General features: G+C 31.7%; 1 protein-coding gene across 1 annotated transcript; it reads left to right on the top strand.

The window, feature by feature from the left end:
• The first annotated feature begins 7,870 nt into the window (after nt 1–7,870).
• LOC129889557 (latex serine proteinase inhibitor-like) lies at nt 7,871–9,167 on the top strand. The gene is made up of 2 exons (XM_055964919.1): nt 7,871–8,173; nt 8,635–9,167. The coding sequence occupies exons 1-2, from the start codon at nt 7,912–7,914 to the stop codon at nt 9,006–9,008; spliced, it is 636 nt and encodes a 211-aa protein (XP_055820894.1). The 5' UTR covers nt 7,871–7,911; the 3' UTR covers nt 9,009–9,167.
• Nucleotides 9,168–11,933: the final 2,766 nt, after the last annotated feature.

Below are 11,933 nucleotides of genomic sequence, written 5' to 3'. Positions count from 1 at the left end.
ATCGCATTCATATTCTAAATCTCCTTTATACTGATACTTATGACATTTTCCATCAATAAAATTAATTTTATTCTTTGCTAACAATGCTACTTTCATGGAATTACTCCATCCAGTGCAATTTTCAATGTCAGTAAGTTGTTAAGGGATCAAAATGCTACCTGGAGTATCAGATGGATGAAGATATAAATGGTTTCTGGGATGAATGTCTGAACTTCCCGATCTACTCTAGATTTGTTGCATTCCTTTCCTGACTTGAAGTTTCTGACATTCCAGCTCCATTCGCCATTCTCTGACTTCTTCACTGATCAATTTGAGTTTTCTAAGGTGATTAAGGTCGGTTATCAATTGTTCTTCCAATTCTCGATTGTGCGAAGGGATATGGCTTCAAATTGCTCCTTTACATTAGTTAGAACTCCATTCGAAACCAAGTTCTAATACCATGTTGAAAGTTATACTTCCTAGCTAAGTGAGAGCTATTAAAGAAGGAAAGAAAAAAGAGAGAAATTGAATGAAAAAGTGATGAGAGAAATGACCGGCTTAGTCTTCTTATTAGCATTGGATACCTATTTATACATTGATCCTAACTAATTAGTGATTAATTAATTCTGTAACTAACTCACTAACAAATACAATCCTTTAACTAACTTTTCTAACAACCTAACAGAATCAACTATGTACAACTCATTTCTACATTAACTATTATGAGTGTATATTTAGTTTTGTACATCTTTACACTATTGAGAAGAAAATTTATACATCTTTCATCAAATTTCTATCTTCGCCTCTGCCAAGCCCTAACTCTCAGCCTCGACTCAGGATCTGAATCTCGACCCTTGCCCTTGATATGACACTTAACCTTGACTCAAAACCCTAGATCAATTTTCACCCAGGACCCAAGCCTCAACCCAAGAATACTAAACCCAACCTTGACCTTAGACATGAGAACCGACACAAACCCAAGACCCCGATCTAAGACTCAACTATGAACTTGGACTCGATATGACCCTAACTGGAGACCTGACACTCGAGATCCTAGCCATGGCTCTCAGCCTCGACCCGACACCTAGAAAAAGAGTATCAAGAATCAAGACTGATCCAGGATCTGACCTCCACTCGAGACTTAACCCTAACACAAAACCCCTAGATCAACTTTCACCCAAGACCCTAGCCTCGACCCTAAAATACTAAACCTAACTTTGGCCTTAGATATGATACCAACACAAACCCGAGACCCTGATATGAGACTCAATAGTGACCTAGGAATCAATATGACCCTGACTAGAGATTTGAGACTCGAGATCCTTTCCATGACCTTCAACCTCGATCTGACACCCCAAAAAATAGTTACAAGATTTAAGATTGATCCAGGATCTGACCTCCACTAGAGACTCAACCTTGACCTCAGGATTTGAGACTTAACTTGGACCAAAGAGTAATAGTATTATTTAAGATTGATTTTTATCTTAAAAGAGCAAAATAGTTAAGAATTAATATTTATACTTGACTGTAATGATATATGTACTATTACTACTATGTTGGTGAAATTTCAAGATTAAAAAATTAAACTAAAAAAAATAAAGAAAATAAAGTATTTGCAGGCTGAGGCGCGAATATTTTACTTTTTTTATTGAGATCTAAGCCCACTACATCAAATATATTCACTTGTCCAGCTGTAATCCTCTTGACCTGTTTCCTCCAGGATACAATGACCTTATCACAAAATGTAACTCAACAAACTCTGAACAAGAGTTGAGTCTAAAACTTCACAAAAAATTACCTCCTTCAACTAATAAGAATTCTCTTTTTGACTAACTTTTATGCACTCTATATTTCCGTATGTGTCCAAAACAAAAGAAAATCATCTTTATTTATAGGTGAGGAAGTCTTCCTCGCAATGAATAGGAAGATAATAGTGAATTAAATAGAGAAGATAAATGGTCTAGAGGTTACAAGGTATAATGAAGGAATAAGGAGTGAAATAATGTGGGGGTAACTAAATCCCAACGTGCAAATGCAATGCTGCCAACGGACACAAACTGAAGAAATTGTAATCTATGTAACAAATGCACAAAGGAGTAATGCACCATAATGACACACCAAATGCATCCTATAGTCGATGTGCAGCATACGTCTACACACTATGGATAAATGCAAATAAATAATATACAAAATATCACTAACTATCCCTCACTTATTTTAATATTATATAAGAAAGTCTATCAGCTGAAGGAAGAATATTATGTATAATTAAGGTGTGCTCTGCATTGAATCTTCACTTAGTGAAACAATTACTTTTACTCCAGAGTCATAGTGGTCTCAGACTTGAACTATGACTGCTTAAGGGAAATAAAATATTACTTCTCACACATAATAATCAATATGTTGACATGAGCTTTAATAGCCAGCATATTACGGCCTTGTGCTATCCCGGTTTCATGAGTGACTTTGAGAATAAGCCCAATTCTCATAGAAAGCAGCTTATTTCCACACTCATATAAGTGAAATCATTCGAGAGTGCTCCTGTAAGTTACACTCCATCCATACGGGCTACAGATTTTTATTAAGAGTTTTTTAAACTCAACCTACATAACTCACTACAAGAAACAATGCACTCACATCATAGGGAGGGATTTTAAAAAATAATGCATTTTTTCATAAGTCACCATATGATTCATTTTTCCCATTGAACCTGGTTATAGGATCTCTAGTCCCCAGGTTGGGTTTTCTAATCTATGACTCATAGATTTAAAGGTTTCAATCTCATCCACCTCGATGTGTTCCTGACCTTTTCTCTTGTTAAGGCCTTAGTAAGAGGATCTGCAAGATTATCACAAGATTTGACATAATCAATATTAATGGTACCACTTGTCAAATACGATCTACATTAATGTGTTTCCTCTTTATAGGTCTGGATTTATCATTGTAATAACGGTTTTGAACTCTACCAATTGCAGCGATGCTATCACAATGAATTAAAATAGGAGGAATTGGTTTTTCAAAATAAGTTATTTGAAATAATAAATCTCTCAACTAATTCGCTTCTTCACTAGCTGAAGCTAAAACAATTAGTTCAACTTTCGTGGTAGATTTAGCAACTATAGTTTGTTTTTTATATTTCCAACAAATAACACCACCACCGAATATAAAAATATAACTAGTGGTAGAACAGGAATCACCTGCTAAAGTGTTCCAATCAGCATCAGAAAATCCTTCAAGTACAGTAGGATATTTTTTATAGAACAAACCACAAGTTTTTATCCTAATTAAATATCTCACAACTCTTGTTATAGCATGCCAATGTTCATTACATGTCTTTCTTGTAAATCTGCTAAGTACTCCTACTCCATATGCAATATCAGGCCGAGTATAATCAATCACATATCTCAAACTTCCAATTCGGCTAGCATATTCCTTTTGATTTATCACATCATTTTCACTTTGAACAGGAAACAAGTGTACACTTGAATCAAAAGGAGTTAAAACATGCCTCCAATCAAGAAAGTTATATTTTTCAAATTTTTCTCAACATAATGTAACTGATCAAGGAAATTTCCATCACATGTTCTAGTAATTTATATTCCAAGAATAAAATTTGTCTCACCAAGATCTTTCATATCAAAATGGCTTCTAATAATATTTTTAGTATCATCAATAACATTCATGTTAGAGCCAAAGACCAATAAATCATCAACATATAGGCAAATAATAACATGTGAATTATTTTAAGACTTATGATATATGCACTTACCACACTCATTTGCTTTAAAACCATTTTCAATCACGCAGGAATCAAACTTTTTATGCCATTGTTTCGATGCCTGTTTTAAGCCATATAGGAATTTAGTAAGTTTACATACCTTTCCTGCTTCAACAAAGCACTCGGGTTGATCCATATATTTTTCTCATTAAAGTCTTCATTTAAAAAACAGTTTTTACATTCATTTGATGAATATACAAATAAAACATTATAGCCATAGTAATTAAAAGTCTAATGAATGTAATTCTGATAACCGGAGAAAAAGTATCAAAACATTCTAGGCTTTCTAGTTGCCTGAAACCTTTAGCAACTAGTCTAGCCTTATATTTATCAATTAATCCATCCGGTTTCAACTTTTTCCGTAAGACCTATTTGCAACCAATTGCTTTACAACCCGGTGGTGAATCAACTAACTTCCAAGTTTTATTAGAAATTAGTGATTTCGTTTCATCATTTTCAACCTCTTTATAAAAAAATAGAATCATGTGAAGATAAAGTTTTTTGTAAAGTGAGAGGGTCATCTCTAACATTAAAAACATAAAAATCAGAACCAAAATATTTTTCTAGTCTAGCTCTTTTACTTCTTCTTAACTCAAAATCATCAATTTTTTTATTTTTTAAAGTAGAAGAAGAAGAACTAGGCAGTGACAAAATATCGGCTTATGAACCACCATAGGATTGGAGGTTAGGTTTATGCCCCCCTCCGTGTATCTTTCTATTTTTATGTATAATACAGCTTGGGGGTGAGCGGCTCAACCCCTGGCCGCGCATGAGAGGTGGGAGCCTCGTGTATGGTCTGTTCCCATAAAAAAAAAAAAAAAAGGCAGTGACAAAATATTTTGATCAATCCTTTGACCTCCACTATTTTTAGAATCAAAAGAAAATTTATTTTCATAAAAAATAGCATCACCTGATTCTATTATAATATTATCTTCAAGATTAACAAATCTATAGGCTGTACTATTTGAAGCATAACCAAGGTTAGACAACCCCAAATTCTTAGATATTTCAAACTTGGCTTGTGAATTTTTCACAACTCAAAAGGTGTCAATTTTGTCTTTTTATGTGGCAAACGATTCAACACATAGCAAGTAGTCAAAATAATTTCACCCTAAAAATTTAAAGGCGCATTTGACTCAATAAGCATGACATTAGTCAATTCAACTAAAGTTCTATTTTTCATTTCCGCCACACCATTAGATGAAGGAGAATAGGGAGGAGTAGTTTCATGAATTATTCTCAATGATCTAACAAAAAAAATTAACTCATTTGACTCATATTCACGACATCTATCACTTCTAATTCGTTTTATTTTCTTTCCAAACTGATTTTCAATATCATGGAGATAGATTTTAAAATTTTCAAAAGCATCTCATTAAGTAAACATATGTAAACTTAAAAAAATCATCAATGAAAGTGATAAAATATTGATTTCCTCCATGAGTTAAAATACCTCCAAGTTCACAAATATTAGTGGGAGTTAATTCTAATAAATAAGTTTTTCTTTTAACTTGAAAATGAGGCCTTTCAGTGATTTTGGCTTTACTACAAGCCTTACACTTTTGAAATTTCTTTTTAATCATTGGGATTAATCCTAAATAACTCATGATTCCCACATAAAGATCATTAACATGACACAAACGAGCATGCTAAAAATTAGTAGAAGAAAGCATATAAACAGAATTAGAAACTTTATTCATTTCAACATTCAATTTAAATATCTCATCACAAGCATATCCCTTTTCCACAAAAATATCATTTTTCACAATTACATATTGATCATATTCAATAATCTGTTTGAAGCCTGTTTTATTTAGAAGAAAACTAGACATTAAATTTTTTCTCATTCAAGGAGTATACAGTACATATTTCAAAGTTAATATCCTTCCAGAGGTATAACACAATTCAACATCTCCCGTTCTAAGCACTTGAGTAGTGTGAGAATAACCAAGCATGATGGTTTTAGGCTCTCCAAAAGGAGTATATTTTTTAAACCAATCTGTCATAACAGACATGACGGTTTGCACCAAAATTAGCCCACCATCCATCAACATTCTCAATCATATTTATGTTTGTAATCACCGCCACAAAAGGCTCTTCGATAACATTTGCGTGACGTGTAGGCCCACATTTTTCAGAATTTGCAAAATCAAGCAATATGTCCACTTTTTCCACAGACAAAGCACGCTCTCTTATCTTGAACTTGTTGATTTTGTGCTTGGTTATGTCTATCATCATTTTTCTTGGGAGATTTACCATTATTTTTCTTGAATTTTTTTTTTTATGCATCAAAGAGGATTTTTGTTAGATTTAAGAGTAGCATTATTTGAAGTAACTAAATTTACCTTCGTTGTGATGTTGCTCTCTACTTTTTGTAAAAGTGTATCTTGGTCCCTTTCCTCCTCTTCCATGCGAATTTTCATTATCAGCGTCTCAAAAGAGATTTCATTTTGTTTGTAGCGCATAGTTTTTTGAAATTCCTTCCAAGAAGGTGGTCTTCCACTGATTTGTTATCCACCATTTGAAAACGAAAAAAATCAGCTAGAAGCATATTTTTTCACTCCAGCTTCTTTGGTATCATGTTTACTCTGCAATACTTTTCAAATATTCTTTGCACTTGAGTAAGTTCTATCATAATAATCATAAAAATTACCAGATAGACAATTAGGAATATAATACCGACACTTGTAGGAATCATCATTATACTTTTCCACTTTCTCTTGATGAGAAATAAGTTCATCATTATCTATTGAGAGTCTGTCAATTTTATTAGGATTCTTCTCAGTTAACACATAAGAAACATTGAGAAGACTTAAGTAGAAAAGTACTTTATCCTTCCATCTCTTGAAACGATTACCATTGAATCGAAATGATTTGTTAAGATCTTCCATCTTGATATTCGCGTATTTTTCAATTGTAGCCATTTTGAATTCTCCTTAAAATTGTTGGTGAAATTACAAGATTGTAAAATTATAACTGAAAAATAAAATGAAGAGCATAAAGTATCTTAAGGCTGAGGCACAAATATCTCGTTCTCTTTAAAGAGATTCAAGCTCACTACAGCAAATCTTTTCACTGGTCCAGCAGTAGTCCTCTTGATTTGTCTCCTCCAGGATACAACAATCTTATCACAAAATGTAACTCAACAAACTCTGGACAAGAGTTGAACTAAGTCACGTGGATAAATATCAAGTCTCAATTACGTACTGTCAAATGCGTTTCATGAGCCTTTGGCTAATATATCAGCGGTTGAGATAAGTCTAATATAATGTACAATATGAGCCGTTAAAATTTGTTGTAAAATATTAATTTAATATTATTCATTATTTAGACTTAACATTGTCATTATTAATTTTTTATGCGGTTGAAATAAGTCTAATATAATGTATATTATGAGCCGTTAAAATTTGTTGTAAAATATTAATTTAATATTATTCATTATTTAGACATAAAATTGTCATCATTAATTTTTTATGCGGTTGAAATAATTCTAATATAATGTACAATATGAGCCGTTAAAATTTGTTGTAAAATATTAATTTAATATTATTCATTATTTAGACTTAACATTGTCATTATTTTTTTTTATGCGGTTGAAGTAAGTCTAATATAATGTACATTATGAGCCGTTAAAATTTGTTGTAAAATATTAATGTAATATTATTCATTATTTAGACTTAACATTGTCATTATTAATTTTTTATTTTAAAATATTTACGTTGTTCTTTAAAAATATTGTACTTAATAATATAATATAGACATATTATTTTATTCTTTTTATATATATTTATTATTAATTAACACGATATTTATATCTATATATCTAAATACAAGCATTTATCTTTCGAAGAGAGCCTAAAAATATTTAAAAAGAGGTTAACATTTTTTAAAATATTTTGTAACCACCTATATAAAATTCTTATCATTTAGATAAATATAATATTTATTTTAATGCCAATTACTATTTAAAAAAAAATATTTTTAGGCTGATCATGAAATTAGATGCAATTATGCAAATATATTAACTTAGAAAAGAAGAAAGAAACGACATGAATATCAAGTCACATCTTCTCTATAAATTCATCATCCAAATTAACAAAAAATTCATACAACCTACATAGTAAGAAATAAACCAAAAAATATAAAAATTAAGGATGAAGATCATCGTACTCTTTTTATCACTTGCATTTCTTTTCTTGTCTACCGTAGCCACTTGTACCACTGATACACCAAATAAAGAATTTCCAACTATAAAAGACACAGAGGGTAATCCCCTAAACAAAAACTCAAGGTACTTTATAGTTTCGGCTACATGGGGAGCTGGCGGCGGAGGCGTTAAGCTTGCTAATCTCGGAAATCAAGATCAGAACAACTGTCCCACATCGGTGGTGCAATCCCGAAATGACCTTGATGATGGTATTGTCCAATTGCACTCCCTTCGTACTATATCAGTTGTTATGTATACTACTTTCTCCGTCCAATAATATTTGTCAATTATTGATTATTCACGATTCTTAAGAAACTATAAATAGAAGGACCTTTCAAATCATTCCACCTATTATATATATAAAGAGAAAAAGTCAAAATCACTTATTTATTGGAATAGTTATATACTTTTCTCTTTTTTTAATATAGCTGATGGGTTGTGTTAATCACTTGAATATTCTTTTTTAAAAATACAACTTGTATTGAACTTTCATGAGAAGCTTGAAAAAATAAGCTATATATACCAAACTTGTTTTAATTTAGACTATAGCTTCTAAAAAAATCATTTCTTTCATAAACTAATTAAAATCATAAAATACTATTGAATTACGTGATTATGTCAAATATAAAAGCACCATTTAATCATTTTTAATTATATTATGTCATAACAGGTAAAGCAGTCTACATCATACCTAATCATCCCAAACATGATATCATTACTGAGAAGTCTACCGTACACATCAAATTCTATCTTGATTCTCCGACTTGTTCTGACTATGCCATGTGGAAGGTCGACAACTTTCCTGAACCCGCGGAGAAATACCCTATAAGCACAGGTCGTTCCAGGAACATGAACGTCCAATTTCAGATTAGGTCACTCGGTGACTCGACGTATAAGCTAGTGTTTTGTCCCCAAGGAAATAAACTTACTTGCCAAAATGTTGGCATTGCTTCCGAAAATGGATTTAACCGTTTGGTTCTCACAGAGAATGCAAAGGCATTTGTGTTCAAAAATGAAAAGAGAATCGGGATGTCAATCGTGTAATCTTCAAAACCTTATGAGACTATTTCAAATTAAATAATGTAAGAGCTATGTAATGCAGGGCCTTAGTGCTTATGCATGCTATGTTTTGTAGATGAAAATAAAATAAAATAAATAAATAATGTATCGTATGACCATGCATGCTTTATTTGTTCCATGTGATACTAGTGTTATATTGCTACATACCTTTTTTACTTCCTCTATTTTAATGTATGTGAATTCGTTTAACTAGATTCGAAATTTAAAAAAGAAATAAAGATATTGTTTGAAAGTTATAATTATAAACACGGCTTATAAAATAATCAATCTCAAGAACTAGTGAAGTTGTATTGTTTGATTAACACCAACATTAACCGACGGAAATCGAAGATGGGGACGTTGGGTGGGTGAGGAGGAAACTTAGAATTTACATATGGAACATTTTTTTCATACTTACATAAATTAGAGAATCAGCCACTAGCAACCAAGAATTGATCTCTTCCTTGTGGAGTTATTGTAAATTTGGAGATCTACTAAGGGAGATATTGGCGATTGGAAATGTTTTCAACCGATTCGAGCAGCTGAATAGTTGATGAAGAAGATAACATGGATAACATTTGATTTTGTGTATAAGAGTGTGGATACATTGTTTATACGCTATGTATATAATATAGATACAATATATTGCAATATATATGCATATACATCTCTTATACATATTATACATCATATATATATGATTATATATTGTGCATATAATATAATATAATACATTATATATACATGCGATCATTTAACTAAACAATAATCTTGTTGCGCGATACATTTGTGTAAGATAACCCAATTATAATGTTGCGTTCAAAATGGCCCAATTGGTAAATAGTCCAATCCAGGATTCTCTTGATGTATTCCAACTAGAGCTTCAATGGATAAATTGCATAATAACCCATCGTTATTCATTGCATTTCAATTTTTGACTCATATAAAAAATATGAATTAGGTATGAAATTCTTCGTTAATCTGTTACTAAATAGTCCATAATTAACAATATTATTTTATCATTCATCGGGAATCCATCCTTAAATAAGATTAACGACGGACTTTTATTGTTTAGCAACAAAATTATCTTTCACTAATTCAAAATAATTATTATTTTCAAGGAGGATCAATAGTGCTTCCACTTACCCTCCAGCGTGACTCTATCCCTCAACGCATTGATTGATGCCTTGATGACAAAGGTGGTCAGCCACTTGAGCAAATCTCATTTACATAGTGAATTGGTGTGTTTCATTATAGATAAAATAATTGTTGGATGTACCTAATACAAAAGAACCAGTAAAAAGATTCAAAAACTTTGAAATTTAAAGGCATATGGCCTTTTACTTCTTTCTCAAAGTATTACCAAGTTGAAAAATACAATCAAGATTTCACTCACCTACATCTTTGACTTGCCATTTGTCACCCCCACACTACTAATTTTGTAGTACTACTCTTAACAGCCAAAATTATTATTCAACCTTGATACACCTACAACTTAAAGAAAAAAGAAGCAAACAGAGGATAATGTTGTTTACATTAGTATTATTACTAGAAAAATATATATAAAAAAGGGCAGCACGGTGCACTATATATATAATATATATACAATTTGTTAGGCAAAGTACTTTTCAAACTTAGTACACTTCCACTTCTCTATGATCTCTTTCCCTTTTTTTCATTTGTCTTTGTCTATCTTAAACTTCTGGTTTGCTTCCTTTTCTTTCCAATTCCTTGCAACATGGCATTCCCTACTTAAGAAAGAAAGGTAATATCAATAAGCAACTAAGAAAAAAAGATGTACCAGAATATATAGGATATGGAACACACATATAATTCACAGAGTTCTTTTTCCTTTTCCTTTGCTTTTGGATTGGAAAGATTGATCTTCCATAAGCAAGTCTAATCATGTCCAAAATTATTGTTGCGCATGCCCTTTTCTTTACCTTATCATTCATTCATTTGTGATATAGCTCTTTTTATTTTCTCTTAGATTCATTATATATATATATATATATATATATATATATATATTGATATTATATTTTAGCTAGTAAGCCACTTGACTTCAATTTTTATCACATGTGCTTTTTGTAATTGATCCAACTTCAAGCTTCTATACATGAGTAGATCAAGCAAAGAAGGGTTGGGCAGGCCAGAAATAAACGCGAAATAGAAGACAACAACAATAATATCCCAAAACCTAGTGTCATAAGTTTTAATAGCATCGAAGTAAAAATATGAATCTGAATACACAGTTTAAGTCTTGGTATATAGAAAAGACTGTAAATGAAAGATGGACTAGCGGTGATCTGGATCCCAAGATTACTACTGATCCGATGATGATGAATCTGCGAGAATCAACTACCGTGCTGCGTACCTTGACCAGTATCTACATCAAAAAAGGACACAGAAGAAAGAGTGAGTATAATCCACATATACTCAGTAGGTTTAACGGACTGAGTATAAGGAACTAATCAAAAACTACCAAATAAACTAAGGAACGCTTTCACCTGCACACAGAAAAGTCCCACTCTGGCTGTGTTGCCGCAAATTTATATAAAACGACGTGAATATAGTAAACACATAATTACAGTTCAATATCATAATTAAACAGATAGAACATTTATCACAGGTATCAATGCAATGCAATGCACTATGATTGTAACACCCCAAGTATTTCTATACCAAGATTCGAACCATTCTTTTTAGGCGTATAGGGTCGAACTCATCTACTGTTAATTGTATATATGAGTTAACATCAATTTCTAAGTATTTGAAGTGTGTTGGATGTGTTTAGGGGTCATAAGGGATCTCTAACACCAAGCCGATTCCAAAGAACTTTTATCGATTAAGTTTCCGAATAAGTTCATATAAGGGTCAACTTTAAATGACAATATCTCCTAGAATATA

This window comes from Solanum dulcamara, chromosome 1 (genome assembly GCF_947179165.1).
Source record: "Solanum dulcamara chromosome 1, daSolDulc1.2, whole genome shotgun sequence".
Lineage (NCBI taxonomy): Eukaryota > Viridiplantae > Streptophyta > Magnoliopsida > Solanales > Solanaceae > Solanum > Solanum dulcamara.
Note: the sequence above shows the minus strand (reverse complement) of the source record. Positions and strands in the feature narration are given on the sequence as shown.

Coding starts and splice junctions, on each gene's coding strand:
- LOC129889557 (XM_055964919.1), top strand. CDS start 7,912: ATGAAGATCATCGTACTCTTTTTATCACTTGCATTTCTTTTCTTGTCT. Junction 8,174..8,634: donor CCGAAATGACCTTGATGATG/GTATTGTCCAAT, acceptor ATGTCATAACAG/GTAAAGCAGTCTACATCATA.